A 17,072-nucleotide genomic window follows, 5' to 3' on the forward strand; every position below is an offset into this window, starting at 1 on the left:
GGAAAGAAGACTTTCTTCCTTGCAAATATAATAGTCAACTGTTTTATGTGCCATGCATAATTTGTAATTATTCGGACCAGAAATTAGAACAAGTAGTTCTGTGTTTCTTATTTGAAACAAGTACCTATGAACTCGGTGTCTTCAGTTCAGGCAGTCGCATTCCTAAGTTTTGGCTTCCCCACCTGTACTGCTTGGCTGTGTGAGGTTCATGGTTGGACTCAAAGATCTTATAGCTCTTTTTCAACCTAACAATTCTATGATTCTAATTGATTGATGCGTCATCCATCAAAGTTATTGCAGGCACTTCTGTAGTCTTTTTTCAGTCCAAGTAGGGTGCAGTGCCATCTTGGTGCTATCACTGAACTTTTGTGTTTTTGCACAGGCTGGTGAGCTTAACTCCTACTTACGCATTTAAACAGTAGTTTGCTATATATCCATAGCTACAGCATATATATGAAGTGTTATAAGTCTGGCTGTACTTCTAAATCTCTTCACATGGGTTTATGAAAATGACTGCAGCTGATTTTGACTTGTTCAGCTCATCTCTAAAAATTAATTCAGTATGCAATATGTTTTGTCTTGTATTAGTAGGTGTAAAACTCATACTGCACATTTCTTGAGTACAGAACTGAAAAATCAATAATTTCATTAGATTGTGTATTTTTTACGTTTTCTTTTGGACAAAATGAGATGTTTTCTTCATTTTGCATATATTGAACTAAGAATATCTACTGGAAAAGATGAAAGGTGGTAGGCTTGTAGGTTTTTTGAGGTTTTGTTACATGCACATGTTTTAAAAGGAATCTACATACCAAGATGACGTTTCAAATGAATTCTCTGTCATCCATACATTCAGCTGCTGTGTGTATATTTATTTATGAAACAATGCTTAAATGCCAGTTTAATGGTCAGATATTCATTCAAGCAAGCCTGAATATAGGGTATGACTACTCTTGTGGTAAATACACTCGGAAAACTATAGCTTTTATGTCAGTAATTGTTTGGCATGATAGAAATAAAGTCAAATGAACTAGAAAGGTAACAAACGAGATTTGTCTTTTACTTACGCACTGAATGTCTTTAGTCTTAATGTCTACCTGATGCAAAATTGTTCTGCAGCTATTCAGCTCATATAAAACAGTAAGTTCACTTGAGTTTTGTTCACTTTAACTCAAATTATATAACTCCTTACACTACAAGTGAGAAACAGTTTAATTATACTGCTTCTGAAATCATGTTTTTGAATTACTGGAAAACATTGAAATAGCAAAGGCCACTGTAAAAATAAAGTGCTTCTGTGGAAAGCCTGGTGCTGCTGCAGTGGTAATTTTTGTGGTTTATGATTTAGCCTGATTTTGTGCAGAGCATTAAATATTCTGAAGCAGAATTCTTGAGTTAAGTATCTCCATGAGGAGCTACCAGTTACGATGAGATAAATTAGATACTCTTCAATGAGTGGAAAGAGAGTAAGATAGAGGAACTTAATAGTATCTTAAAATCAGCAGGTTTAGTATCTTGAATTTAAAAAAAAATCTGACGGTTGAATGGATTCTTTGATTAAAAGAACTTGACACTTGTTTAATATCATGGCAATGAAGACAAAAGCAAATTAATTCAGAATACAAAAATTAATTTAGAGCTAGTGATTTTACTGCGTCTTTGGGTATATACTTCAACTTCAACAAGCAAGCTAGTAATACAGATCATAATTACCTTGAATGCATCGGGATAAATTATTGGCTGTAAAAAGCTTGTTCAGTTGTGAAGTCTTTGTTCAGAGGTTGTAACAAAAGAAAAGTAGGAAAAATAACAGCAGAGAAGTTGCTTTCTGCATGTTCTGGTATTTCCACAAACTGTACATGGGTAACAAGATAACTGTTCCTTTTTGTGTTCGTTGTTGCACGTAGACACAAAATTGTTAATACTGTAACTTCAGGAAAGTATAATGTTTTTATTAGCTGGGTGCAGCAGTTGTGATTTTTCTTTCACCTGGTGCTGTTTCTTGCAGCTGGATGAAGAAGCCTCGATGTGGTGTGCCTGACCAAACAAGAGGTAGCTCCAAATTTAACATTCGTCGAAAACGCTATGCGTTAACAGGACAGAAATGGCAGCACAAGCATATCACTTACAGGTACCAAAGCTATTCATATAGATGTATAAATGGCACTAGTAGTGCTGACTTTTAATTTAAAATAAATATAAATTGCTGCAATATCTTTCAATATTTTAAGAAGTTTATTATTAATATGTGATATAAAAGTGCTGATTTGACTACCCCCTGGATAAGTGTGTATGTGCCACATAAGAATCACATTATTTTTCTGGATTATAATTAGTAACAGGTAAATTCTCTGAAGGTTTCACCTTTAACACCCAGTATGTCCCTAAACTTACCTTTCAACCCTCTGGGCAGCTTCTAGGTAACATTGCTCTGAAACTAGGAGTGCTGTAATGAAATGCAGATCTCTAATTTAAGTATGTAAAATAGGTTATTGAAAGGAGTCAGTCTCTGCAAAATGTAAGTGCCTAGAGGTCTGTTCTAAGTACAAATGAATTCGTTTATAATTTGGTGACTCACTGAGCCAACCATATCCTGCTTACATGACGATGGGCATAGTGGTATGTGCAGGGGTGTACATCTGTATAACTCTTGAGTCCGGCATGTAGTTTACACAGTGTGTTGCCTACTGTCCAGAACTGATCTTTGCAGAGAAAGTTAGGTCCAAACTGTGTCTTACTAGAGCACTGTCAACGAGAGGAAGTGTCGTGGATATAATATAGAACTAAGGGTTTCAATACAGCCTGTTCGAAAATTTACACAACATCCTTGGGATTCCTGTAATATCTAACAAGGGTAAGTTCTGAGGGATAAAACAGTTTTCAAATTCATTAACTGGTGCCATTTAAGTACTAAATCTGAAGTTGATAAGCTCTAATGGTCATACAGACTGTTCTTCGGTAAAGAGATGATTTTATTAGTTATTCTGTGTCAATACTATGGCTTATGTCTGAATTGGAATACTCTGGTTTACATTACACACTCATAGAACTTCAAGCGATAGAGAACTGACTGCCTTGAGATTAGTATGCTGCATCGGCAGGAGACCTTTATTTATGTATGTAAATGTAATGCATAGTTGGTTAGAGTAAGAATGCCCACCTACAGCACTTTATCTGCATTTAAAAATCTAAGTGTAGTGTGTGTGCACACATATGTCAAGGCCTGTGTAGTCACCCTCAAATATGTGTGGTTTTCTATTGCTCTGATTTATAGAGAGTCTGATTCTGTTTCATTACACCTTTTTTTATAACAGTATGAATCCTACCACTTACATATCTTCTGTACTGTCACCAACGGCATTAATCATAATACCAAATGATTATTAATACTTGGTATTAAACTATGTGACAACTATCTAGTAATCTTTCTCACTTTGAAGAATTTATAGCAATTCTTTACCTTCTGTCTTCCCTCTTGTAAAATGTTCACTCTGATTTTCACAAGACCTCCAGTCAACAAGAGCTTTGAAGTGAATATGTCTATAATATTTTTGTAGTGAATTACAGACCAAAAGACATTTAAAATAGAAACCCCAAATTTTATTAGAATAAAGATACCAGCCTTGTCAATTAAAACAAAAAAAACAAGGACAGCAAAAAAAGAAATAAAATTCTTTACAAACTTTGCCTCACCTGCTTTGTTCTTCCCAGCCGTTCCCTGTTTAGAGGCTTAACACCAGTTAACTGAATTATTTTCTTCCCTAAACTTTTGGTCATATCTCTAGCATCATCTTGTCTACTCCATTTTTCTCAGTGACACATCTCAGTCTCTTTATAACCTGCAGGTTTCCAGCTGTGTTCTGTGTCTCACTGGCCAGTCAAATCTTGTAGTCTGAAGTGTGACTGCTAATCAAGCTTAGTAATTTCTCCAAAGAAAGAGTGATTTCCCCTCATTTCAGTGTCTGCTACCTCTTCCACTTTTCTGGAAAATGAAACCAGAACCAAAACATCACAAAAAACCACACAAAGAACCAAGTCCCCACCCTGAACACAGATCAAACAATAAAAGAGATGGTTATCATAGGACTGCACTCGCCAGCTTTTCTGAACAGGAAGGGTAATAGGAAAAAAAAAGTCTTTTGTGGATGTACCCATTACATTAAAAAGAGACCAACAGATGGACAACAGACAACATGGACCTTAACAGCAGTTACTGAGTTTTAGTAAAATATTTGGTGATTTTTTTTTTTTTTTTGCCATGGATTTTGATTGGAGTAGAATAAGGCAAGCTTTCAAATTTTCTTCTTTGGTGCATATTTCAAGAAAATATTTAATATAATACTGTAAATGTGCAAACTCTTCTTGGGCTCTGTGAAATCTGCAGAAGTGGAGTTCTTCTTTCTACGCATCACTGTCAAACCAGTGGAATTCCACTGCTAAGGGGAGTCCAAGGAGAGAGACCAAAATCAACTTTTACCGCTTACTGTCTGTCTGTGTACTTGGTCTTAGAGTGTATCCTCAGATGCTCTATTTAAATGAAGTAATTATCACTTCAGGCAAAATGTCAAGACATTGTTAATGAAAAAAGAGAATTGAGATCACATATAAATGCATTTTAAACTGTGTCTACTTATATTTTAACTCTAGCATTTTCTGTCTGTCACTTATTTTTTTCCTCAAGAATTGCTCCTGGCACCTGCTAAATTTAAGTTAATTAATGTTGTTCAGAATACATTTCCTCTTAGATTGTTCCTGTAATCATGGGTAAAAGGATCAAAACAGATACACATGCGAATTATAATATTATTTCTACATTTCCATATTTTCTCTTTATAATTTTTCAAGCTGAAACAGTTCCTCAGGATTTCATAGATGGAGCTTCAAAGAAGTGACTTACTATTATAATTTATGTTAATTATGTCTTTTTGGCCACGTATTGCATTTTGGACTTGGGTGATAACTGCTCTTAGAAAACAGCGTCTGTGGAGACACTATCAAAACGCAGATTTTCAGTATTGGGAATGTCAGCATGGAATGGGCATTGTGCTGCATTAATTATACTTTCTCCCCCTCAGGAAATGGAGCTTTCTGCCACATTGAACTGGCAAATAGGGTGTTTGTTAGAATTTCTGCTTCTGTAGTGAAGTTACACAGCAGTATTGCTTACTGTATCTTTTGTGCCTGGTATAGTTCATGCCAATACACCTTGTAAACATTATTAGTACTTCCGTACTAACTTGACTTTTACAAAGAGAGAAACAGAAAATTATTATTTGAACCTTTTTACGAGCCAGAAAAGTATAGGCATGGTGGGAGTTATGAAAGTGATAGCCACATCACAGAACCACCTACAAAGATCTTAATGATATGATCTTGATTCTTCCTTAAAAGTTTTAGACCATATCACGTTGCACAACAATCTCTGATATTATTTAATAGGTTTCAGAGAAGATACCTGTGAAACCTATTGAGGCAGTTCTAAAACATTTTTTTAAGAGGCTGTTTACAAAGACGCTTAGGACTCTCTCAAAAAACAATCACCTTCTCTTTGCTAAGGAAGTAAATATTCCAGTACTTTAAAGAAGGAGCAACAATATGAATCAATAAAGCAATCAGCTTTGTCAAAATAGAACATAAATGTTCATATGCCCTTTTTAGACAGAGAATTATGAAATATAATGTTCTCCTCATCAGAATTGTGGGCCTATTATTCAGCAGTCAGTCTTCAGTAAACTGCTCAGGTTATTCAGTCTGCAGAAAGCTTTTACAAATAAAATTGGAGAGTGTTCTCTAAAAAGCCAAGCATTGCCCTAAATTACAACCCTTACGTAGAATTCATAACAATTTAAAATAAAATAAAATAATTTAAAAGCTATTTTGCATTATTTCATTGTCTTGAGGAAGAAGAAAAAGCAATTCGATTGTTCAGCAATATGTAATAATTTAATTGGTGGAGGAAACTTAACTTTATATGGTCAATGGCTTCATCCCAAACCAACTATAATTAATTTTATCTTTTTCTTGACTTCAGTGGACATTGGGTCAAGCCCTAGAGTAATGTCTTACTTCTTTCTCAGCAAGTTGGATGCATCCTGGATTTCAGCTCTCCAAAATCCAACAGAAAATGAATGATTTGGACACGTCTAACTTTATACTGTCCAGTTAAAAGAATTATTGCTAGCTGGGAGTTTCAGTATGCAATGAAAAGTCCTATCTGGGTTGTTAACAATTGATTACATTATTTCTGTGGTCTGAATGATCCATATTGTGTGGAATATGGAAAGTGAATTTTTCTTGGATGCTGTAAATCCACGCAGAAAAGTAAGAAAATACTGCATTAAGAAAAAACTTAGAAAATCCTGTTTATTGAAAGTAACATAACATAAAGATTTCTTAATAAAATAATATTTTGAGTGTACTACTACAGAGAAATATGTAGAAAATATTTCCTAAATCAAGTAATCACATACCTTATTAATTGTGCTTGTCACAAAGTTAGTATAAGCTGAATTTCCTTGATTTCTTTTTGACATGTGTCCTTTGTGATGACATTCACACTGCATTTTTTTTAAATATATGGCTATAGTATCTCAGCATCAAGACGTGAGCACATGATCTTTCCATTAAAAATGAAAAGCAGGAGTAAGGGGAAACAATGATTATGTGTTTTTTTCAGAGATACCAAGAACATCCTAACTTCTAACAAATTTGTGAATAACTGAAATGTTTGAAAACTTCTCTTCACCAATCTACCAGTACTCTATGCTTTAACTCAGTTGTATCTGACTAACATATTTTGAAACATGACAGAAGCATTTACAGGATTGGGCTGTAATTTGATATAATTTTTTCCCAATGTACATATGAGGCCTACAAAACCCTAAGACACTGGAAATGCCTAACTACATGGTCTAGAATCCTACCCTACCATTTTAAATCATTAACAAATTTTGAAGTTCTTGGTTCTTCTGTATCACAGAACACTCAGTAGTACAGAAAATGCATGCATATATATGTTGAGAAGTGATACCTCCAGACGGTGGAAAGAATCAGGAGTAGCACAGTGAGGAAGTTTTCAGGGTTCTCTGAAAACAGGTATTTTCAAAATGACCCACCCATTTGTTCTTAGGATTCCTACTTACATGTTTTTTTGGAACTTTGATGATTTAGGGCTGTAAATCTAGAAAAATAATAATATTTACTAGAGACACTATTTGTTTTCTGCAATAAAAGTTCTTATAAACTGATAGACTACCATAGGGCTTCCACCCTTAAAGACTGATGGGGCAGGGATGCTATGATTCCTGACACTAAGCATTTGCTTTTTCAGTAAGTATGGATGCAGAATTAGATGCTAATTAGGGGCCTATTAAACATTCTTCTGTCACTATAATTGCACCTTCTACCAGCTTGCGGTCAGAAATACCATAAAAAATGCAATTCTAGTCAACCCGATGATACACAGGAAAGTTTCCAGTATCTATTTATGTGATATCTGCTAGTGCCATTGTAGGCAATGTTTAGGAATCTGAATAAAGTTGAGTACTTCCTTTCCTGAGTGTTGATTTATGCGTATTTATCGTCTTAAAGCTTGGTGCTTTCCCAAAGTCCAACTTAATATAAGGTAATGCTTGCCCTCTTCTTAACAAAACTATGTTAGCAGTGTTATATATTGTAGCATTTCTGACTTCTGAATGGGAATATTGTAGAATATTGTAGAATATCAGTTCTCATTTCTTTCTAATCTACTTGAGCAATCCTGAAATAATGAAATATTTGAATATCAGTATGCTGTAATTGTAAATGTTTATGTTTAATTTTACTTATTTTAAATTAATTAGTAGTAAATTATGACATGTGTCAAGTTTTTTGTTTATCTTGGCTTTGTATCTTGGAAATCTCATCTTTGTCACTTTTCATCTCCTTTTAATGAATTATGAGGAGAATATTATCCATAAAACTGAAGAGGCAGGACAATTATAAATTCTTTCCAACGTGGCAGTAGTAGGTGGACTTTTAATGTGGTCACAGGACAAGAAAATCAAAAGCAATAGTTCTGACTTGGATTTAAACAGCTGAAGCCGAAGATATGTGAACCGAGATCACATTTTACATGAGAAATATTCTTTGGTTATAGTGACAAAGAGTTAGCAAAGTGAGACTGGAAAGAAGCTGAAATGAAGAGAACCCGCGTCAGTGAGATTAATGAAGCAACTTGATAGAAAGTACCTCTAGAGAAATGATGGCGCAAAAATGAAATGTATCTTTGAACAGAGGTAATCTATTAATTTCAATAAAAGTAACAGTGGGATTAAAAAAACCACATAACTTTGGTTCAGTTTAAGTTTGATTTACAGCAATGGCAATGAGAAGGTGTTTTCAACAAGTTAAAATTTAAACTATGTTTCAATACTTCATATTACTGACTGCATCTTTCTACCTACACAGATGAATTTCCTGCTCTTTTATCTTTTGTGTTCTTTCTTTCTTTAGAATGGGGTTTCCAATTTATGGCTTTGCTCCAAGAAAATCTTGGAACATTGGAGAGAAATGGCATTGTAGAAATATTTTCCCCATTTATATTTAGTTGATATAGTTATGTTCTAAAAAAAAAAAAAAAAAGCATCATCTTGCATCATTATAATTACCTAATAATTCTAAAAGCACTCAGTAGTATCCAATCTAATCAGCACGACAGGGTAGTAAGATATTGTTAATCCTGAGTTCTGGATTTAATGAACAAATGAGCATGGAACCAATTTAAAAACAGTATTTATGATATGCAGTGGAAAGTATCAAAGTCTACAGGCCACTTCCTACAGGTCTCTTCCTAAGTTACTACAGGTCTTGTGGAGGCCACTGCTGCTAAGGTAAGCAGTGATAATAAGCTTTATGCATTTTGAGTTTTGTCATGCCGTTGCTGAACTGCCACTTGGGTCTGGCTTGGGTCAGAAGGGTTGATTTTATATACAGTATCACAGCAACTTACGTGAAAAATAGAATGAGCTGTTCTAATGGCAGTTCAGGAAAAATAAAAAAGATAATAGTGAAATTTAATGGCGAATGTGTGCTACTTAATGTAGTGTATTTAAATTTCAGATGACTGATTTTATACAGACAAGTGAAGTGTATCCTGACAGCCTTGCAAGGCTTCTGAAGCTGTTGCAGCCAAAAATGTGTCACTGAAACATGGATAATTTTTTCTGAGGATATTTTAGGGAAGGAGGGGAAGGGGAAGAAAAACTCAAAGCATTTCTAAAATTGATAGGACTCAGAATTTCGGAGTAACGGTCTCCAAAACAAGACTCTTCAGGTGTCTCTAGAAGTAGTAAATCAGTGTGAAAGTGCATATCACTGGTGAATTCTTACTATTTTTGTGCTAGACATGGATTTAAAAGGAACTGTCAGGTGGAAAACTATGTTTGCATCAAACAGCAATAACTACAAAATGCCGCATTCCAATTGATAGATGGCTGTGGTTGTCTTAAGAATAACATCTTCCAAAATTCATACAAAGCTTCCCTCAGCTTACTAGTTTTTAAAAAATGACATCAAAGTAAATTTTTTATCTTACAGATCGTTTTTTGCTTACTAAAATAATTTCCCTTTGGAAGGAATTGTGAGTATGTTCTTCAGCCTCTTTTATGCAGTTGTACTGCTGGTCTGGTCAAGGTCAGCACTGGGACTTCCTCTACTGAACATCTTTTCTGTGAAGTGATCAGTAGACTTGCTGATTAGGAAAGTAATACTTATAAAATACTGTTTTCTTATTGTGATGGCCTTTGTCTTGCTATGCTGCCACCTTGCAGTAGGAGTGGTTCTGAGTTGGCATGCCCTCCACTTATTTTTATTTGAGCTCCGTTATCTAGACACGTAGAGTGTAAGATACCCAGTTCCTCTTTCTTTTGTTAGCAGTTACAGCTACCACTATTTCAGCCGACTGCCAGCTTTACGATTTAGAGCCAAATGTAATAGGAAGCAGGTTCATGTAAGACTTTATTTGCTATTGAAGTCATGTCTATACTGAAGACTTTTAATAGATGAGTTCTAGAATCTCTGCTGGTTGATACATTGTCTGTATGGATTGATCTTCACAGATTCACAGAATCTCAGAATAATTTTGGTTGGAAGAGACCTTTAAGATCATTGAGCCCATCCATTCACCCTGCACTGCCAGGACACCACTAAAGCACCATATCTATGTCTTTTAAATACCTTGAAGGATGGTGACTCCACTACCTCCCTGGGCAGTGTGTTCTAACCCTTCCTGTTATGAAATTTTTCCTAATATCCAGCCTAAACCTTCCCTAGTACAACTTCAGGCCATTTCCTCACATCCTATCACTGGTTACTTGGGAGAACAGACCAACCCCCACCTCACTAGAACCTCGTTTCAGGTAGTTGTAAAGAACAGTGAGGTCTCCCCTCAGCCTTCTTTTCTCCAGACTTAACAATCCCAGCTCCCTCAGACGTTCGTCATGGGACTTGTGCTCTAGACCCTTCACCAGCTTCATTGCCCTCCCTTGGACACACTCCAGTACCTCAATGTCCTTCTTGAAGTGAGGAGTCCAAAACTGGACACAGTGTCTGAGGTGTAGCCTCGCCAGCACCAAGTACAGGGGGACAATCACCTCCCTGCTCCCAATGGACACACTATTGTTGATACAAACCAGGATGCTGTTGGCCTTCTTGGCCACCTGGGCACACTGCTGGCTCATATTAAGCTGGTGTCAACCAATGTTCATGTGTCCTTTTCTGCTGTGCAGCTTTCCAGCCACTCTTCCCCAAGCCTGTAAGGTTGCAGGGGGTGGTTGTGGCCCAAGTGCAGGACCTGGTACTTGGTCTTATTGAACCTCATACCATTGGCCTTGGCCCATTGATCCAGCCTGCCCAGATCCCTCTGCAGAGCCTCCCTACCCTCAGGCAGATTGACACACCTGTCTAGCTTGGTGTTGTCTGCAAACTTGCTGAGGGTGCACTTGATCCCCTCGTCCAGATCATCTGTAAAGATAGTAAAGGATACAGGCCCCAGTACTGAGCCCTGGGGGCCAACATTTGTGACCGGCTGCCAACTGGATTTGACTCTATTCACCACCACTCTCTGGGCCCAGCCATCCATCCAATTTTTTATCCGTCATAGAATACACTCATCCAAGCCATGGACAGACAGTTTCTCCACAAGAATGCAGTGGGAAACTGACAAAGACTTTTTTAATGTCTGGGTGGAAAATTTCCACAGCCCTTCCCTCATCCACAAAGTGGGTCACCTTGTCATAGAAGGAGAACAGGTTGGTCAAGCAGGACCTGCCTTTCATAACCCTGTGCTGACTGGGCCTGATCTCCTGGTTCTCCTGTACATGCCATATGATGGCAGTCAAGATGATCTGCTCCATAACCTTCCCAGCACCAAGGTCAAACTAACAGGCCTGTAGTTCCTTGGATCCTTCTTCTAGCCTTCCTTGTAGATGACTGTCACATTCACTAACCGTCGACTGTTACCTCCCCTGTTAGCCCGGACTGTTGGTAAATGATGGAAAGTGGCTTTGGGAGTGATACCACCCAGTGCACCGTAGATGACTGTCACATTCACTAACCGTCGACTGTTACCTCCCCTGTTAGCCCGGACTGTTGGTAAATGATGGAAAGTGGCTTGGTGAGTGCTACCACCAGTTCCCTCAGTACCCTTGGGTGGATCCTGTCCAGCCCCCTAGACTTGTGCATGTCTAGTGGTGTACTGTACTTCCCGTTTGGGGGTTCTATGATAAACACCATGAAAGAAATGTAGAATAACTTGGATTTCATGTGTCTACATTGGTGAATTTTTCTAAGCAAAGTTTCCAGCTAGACAACCTCATCATTTGTGTTGCACACAGTATGGGAATTTGCCCTTTTAGGAGTAAACATGGCTGTGTTAAACACATTAAAGCGGACAATCATTTTCTGGAAATACTCTTATATTACTCAATAACTACTGATTCAGTTAGAAGCTGCACTTTTCTGTATAATCTAGCCCTCTCAAAAAGGTTGTTTTGGAAGCCAGGAGAGTGAATCTTGACATGTAGGATGCTGTTCCAAAAGTCGCTCAATAGCTGAACCCCCTGCAAAAGGTCTTCCATCATAGGTAATAACCCCTTTTTCATGTGAGTCCAACTAGCACAATGCTCGGTTTTTTATTTGTAATCAGTGGCTAAACCTTAATTCTGTGCACTGAAAAAGCAAGAGAATGTAAAGTGATAAGGTTTAAAATGTGAGTCAAACCCTTTTAAACCAAGTAATTAATCAATTTCCCAATACGAAACTCCAATCTGTCTTTATCCTTTTCCTCATATCACATACCACTGCATAAGACCATCCTTTCACTCATTTACGTAACACCAAAGTGTGACTTTGACTCATTACTAAGAATCCTAAGTACAAAGCACTAAAAAAAATTAAATAAACCATATCTTTCAGATGAACTTTTCCTACACAAAGTATTGGTTTTGCTAGACATATTCTATTTTATGTGAAAGTCTGTTGATTCATTTGCTGTATTCATTATATGTAGCAAATAAGAGAAGCAGTGGGCTGAGCTTGAGACAATTTACGTGCTTTAGAGAGCACACTGCAGGACTGACCAAGAGGTAATTTGTCAACCTTGTAAGTGGTATTCTTACCACAGGAAGAGGTTAACTGTCATCAAGTTTTGGTAGTGGCAGTGAAATGTGCCTTTGTGATGTGTTTTGATTTAGTGCCACGTGACATTCTGGTTGTAAAATACTGTACATTCTCAAGGGGTACAGGATGAGTAGTTTATGAACTCACTAACTAAAACATTTCAAAAAAGTAATTCACAAAGGAGGGAGCTTTAGGAGAGAGGATCTGCAGGGACTGATAGTTGACCAAGTGCCTCCGGTAATTTTTTTTTAATTACCTGAAAATCAACACAATACTGACCATGAAATTTACTGATAAATAAATAACTGTGAAGAAAGGGCATACAAAGCAATTCAAATCACATGGCATTTGCACCATATAGGGTAAGGGTATGCCTACAGATCAGAGGACTATCTCTCCGAGAGCGAGGTCAATACAGGAGTACTTCGTAGTTCTGACAGTCAGACATAAAAGATTGCAAAATTAGAGTGAGTTCTATAAAAATCACAGAAATATTTAATAGACTGGAGCAAATGTCTTAAGATATTTAAAGAGTTCAAACTTTTAATTTCAAAGAGACAACAAAAGGTAATGAGTTTGCAGTGCAGAAATCTCTTTTAAATGTCTTTTTTTTAGGGAGAAAAAGTGTTCTTAAAGCTCATGTATGAGAAAGTGTAAGGCAGAACAAGACTCAATGTTACAACTCAGACAAGTAAGAGAATAGGCAGAAGTATGTTAATGACTGTTTAAATCATCTTTGGAAAAAAAGTTCAAGAGAAGCAGTGAATTCTCTCCAGCATACTACCTTCTAATCTGTCTAGGTAACTCTTTGCAACATACGTATAAGCGAAAGAGAAATAATGCTTTGGTCAGACTAGCATTATTGCACTTAATACAAGAATATTTTAGAGTGGAAGTCAAAACTGGTAACTATTTTCTATGTCAACCTGTGAACAAAATACTATATATGAGAAGTCAGATCTATAAAATTAGTCATGCAGGTTTTATTTCCATTTATATAGGCTTACAATACCATATAATCAAGCACATTTAATACATAAAATAAATTTTTCTAGGTTTATTCATGAAAATATTTTTGTTTTCCATTAACATGCCATGCTGTGTAAACTGACATAAATCTTACATGAACTCTAGAACGATGTAATTTCTGAAATCTGTGCTGGACATTCAGTCAAGCACATTTCAAATGAACAAAGAGCATTTGATTGCAGCAGTTTCAGAACAGATGCAAACCTAACAGAGTTTTTGCTGGCCATATGAATTGCATAAATGGAAGAAATTGTAACTCTTCTCTTTAATTCACCAATAAAAATAGATATTTTTTAAAAGAATGTTTCAGCTATTATTTAGTAGTAACTGTGACTCTGAAATTAAGTGTAATTGATAGGTTTTTGTCTTTCTCTCATGTGTGTCATTTGAAATAGTGGAGACTGAAATTTTTATTTAAATATGTATTTATGAATTAGCGCGTAATTGTCCACTATAAAATTACTTCTCTGACTTATTCTACAGGTTTATGCGAGAATTATAAATGTCATCAGATCATAAAAGGACATCTTAGCCTGTAATGAAATAAAGATGTTTAATTTCTGATAAGGAATTGTCTGTCCCATTACAAATGCAACAAGAAATGTTTTCAAGGCTTTGTGAATACTGGTTGGTGGTCACAGTATGGAGCTCTGCTATTGTTAATGCACTCACTAAGAAGTTAATACTTCATTTAACTGGAAACATTTTTCTTTAGATCAGAACTTAAATGCCATTCTTTAGATGTGATGGATTCTAATTGTGTTCCAGGAGCAAAACAGTCAGTGGTTGATTAATCTGGTTATCCCACTGTTAAGAATTTTTCATTTAAAAGTATTTTTCATCTTCTAAAAAAAAAAGTTTTCTGTACTGCCGATAGTAAGCTACCTAACATATAATAAGTTCTAGCATAAAGAACTGCACATATTGACACAATAATTTTGCACCAGCTAGTTTAAAAATACTCTTCTTAAAGGATATAATGCCAGACTAGCACATTTTATTAAAAGCACAGTGCTTTTAATAATCAGGGGGAAATGGATGTAAGAACTGTCACTTACCACTCTGCCAAATTTAATCTAATGTTTGTCCCTTTCTTTCAGCATAAAGAACGTCACTCCAAAAGTAGGTGATGCTGAAACTCGCAAAGCCATTCGCCGTGCCTTCGATGTGTGGCAGAATGTAACTCCTCTAACATTTGAAGAAGTTCCTTACATTGAATTAGAAAATGGCAAGAGGGACGTGGATATTACGATCATTTTTGCATCGGGTTTTCATGGAGACAGTTCTCCCTTTGATGGGGAAGGAGGATTTTTGGCTCATGCATATTTCCCTGGGCCAGGAATTGGGGGAGACACTCATTTTGACTCAGATGAGCCATGGACTTTGGGAAATCCCAATCATGACGGTAAGAGAAGATTTCATTTAAAAAAAATAAATAAATGACACAAATTTTCAGCTAATAGAACTCCACGCTTCCTATTCCCAAAAGTCGCAGTCACATTTCTTTCCTAAGTTCACATTACTTTAGAAAGATCTTCTGTTGATTGGTCTATTAGAATTTGAGGCACAAAAGTTTCTGTCTAAATGCAAGTTAACAGTATGAAAACGTGTTTTTCTTGAGAAACAATGAATTCTTGTTAGGAACCTCTGTGTCTATTCAAACATTGTACTATTGAATGTTTGCTTAAATTACTTTCATTTTGAAATTGTTTCCCATATAGAACTTATTTAGGTTTAGGGAAAATGTGGATTGTTCTTCAGCTATAATATAAGAGAGGTTAAGAACAACTGAGATACCCACCAGTACAGTGGATACCAAGGTACATAAAACCTAGTCTTCTCTAGTTTTTCTTTATGGTGATGCAGTGGCAGCATTTAAAGTCAACTCAAAGATGCCATTCCCAGAACAGTTAGTGTTTCCCAATAACTTTTGAATGCCTTTTGGAATAGTTAATTCCAACAGTAATTTCAGTTATACATCCCCCACATTCAAATAAGTGACTGCATAGTGCAGTTGACATACCTAAAATTTACCAAATTATGATTAAAGAAGTTCTTCAAAGTTACTCATCACAGAATTATAATCTGGCCCTTGCTGAGCTCCAAGTTTGTGTGACTAAATTCCTGCCATTATCCAGGAAACATTTAAAGCTAGCCTTTGCATCTCTGCAGAACAGTATCAAAGAACAGTTTTTGTGGAGACATTCTGAGTGTGATGCTTTTATGCTTTCATGCTTTCACGTTTTGGTTCCAAGCAGCCTCAGTTATCCTAGTAGATCGCTCAAAGCTTTGAGAGTCTCTTTAGCAAACAGTGATGCTCAAAACAGGATGCACAGATGTACAAAGAGGATGTTTCTGCTGTACAAAAGATAATAAAGATGACAAGAAATGCAGAACTGTTGTATTTCGATCTTACACTGAATTTGTGAACAATGAGAGGCTTCTTCTAATTCCTTTCCTTTCCCTTTCTCACCTGAGACCTTCCAAGGAAAATTCAGACTTTTTATGTAGTAGTATTTGTAACTTGGAGTTTGCAACAGAGCCTTAAGTTAATATTTCAGGAGTATTTCAGTAGCTAAATGAGTTCAAGAAGCTTATTTCTTGTAGACCAAGCTCTAGATTCTACTGGGGCAAAATCTGTGGTATTGCACTGCTCATATTTGCCCGCTTCACAAGTTTAGCTCAAAGAAACAGCAGTGGGAATCTTCTCTTTTGCAGTTCAGGTACATAGTCACAGCACTGTGAGGCTAAATGAAGGTGTTTTTATGATAAGGCCTCAGTGAGAGACCAACACTGCACATGATATTTTGTGGGTTTGGAGGTATTACTTCAAGCAACTCAGGAAAATCTACAGACGTGTACATTGAAGTCAAGGTGCCAATTTAAAATGTGTTAACTCTTTTGGAGCAGTTCCACATATGGATGATTTTAGTCTGTATGAAAGTGTGAATACTTCTGGCTATCTCCTTCTCCTTTAACTTAAATAAAGTTTAGATTGCAAAAGGGCGCTCCTGTCTTTACATGCCTTTTTGTGGTTAAGTTTTGTAGAGCAGTTTTCAAAAGCTCTTTCTTCTATTACTAAATTTCAAGAAATTTTGAAGGAAAAATATACTAATATTAATATTATTAATTATATTATTATTATTAATATTGAGCTTTTATAATAATTTATTTTTCTGTCTATCACGAAGGTTTAATAGGCATCACAGGAAATTTATTCTGCAATTTTAATAATTTATGAACTTTGCTATGCTCATATATACTTTTTTGAAGGAGTCATATTCCTGTTAGAATGCAATAGGCAAGTCAGAAAACTCAGGATATTTTACGACTGGAAAATTTGTGCAAAATGCATGACAATTAAAATAAAAATCTTACCAACCCCA

The 17,072-nt window shown here is 36.2% G+C and overlaps 1 protein-coding gene across 1 annotated transcript in view; it reads left to right on the forward strand.

Moving 5' to 3' along the window:
- LOC104496559 (matrix metalloproteinase-16) overlaps window positions 1-17,072 on the forward strand; it is a gene marked incomplete at its 3' end in the record, with an annotated part of 45,001 nt that overhangs the window by 5,666 nt on the left and 22,263 nt on the right. Inside the window, exons 2-3 of the mRNA XM_010139693.1 lie at window positions 2,009-2,131; window positions 14,787-15,091. Of these exons, the coding sequence (XP_010137995.1) occupies window positions 2,009-2,131; window positions 14,787-15,091 (428 nt within the window). The remainder of the gene's footprint in view (window positions 1-2,008; window positions 2,132-14,786; window positions 15,092-17,072) is intronic.

This window comes from Buceros rhinoceros, unplaced genomic scaffold (genome assembly GCF_000710305.1).
Source record: "Buceros rhinoceros silvestris isolate BGI_N320 unplaced genomic scaffold, ASM71030v1 scaffold8427, whole genome shotgun sequence".
Classification (NCBI taxonomy): domain Eukaryota; kingdom Metazoa; phylum Chordata; class Aves; order Bucerotiformes; family Bucerotidae; genus Buceros; species Buceros rhinoceros.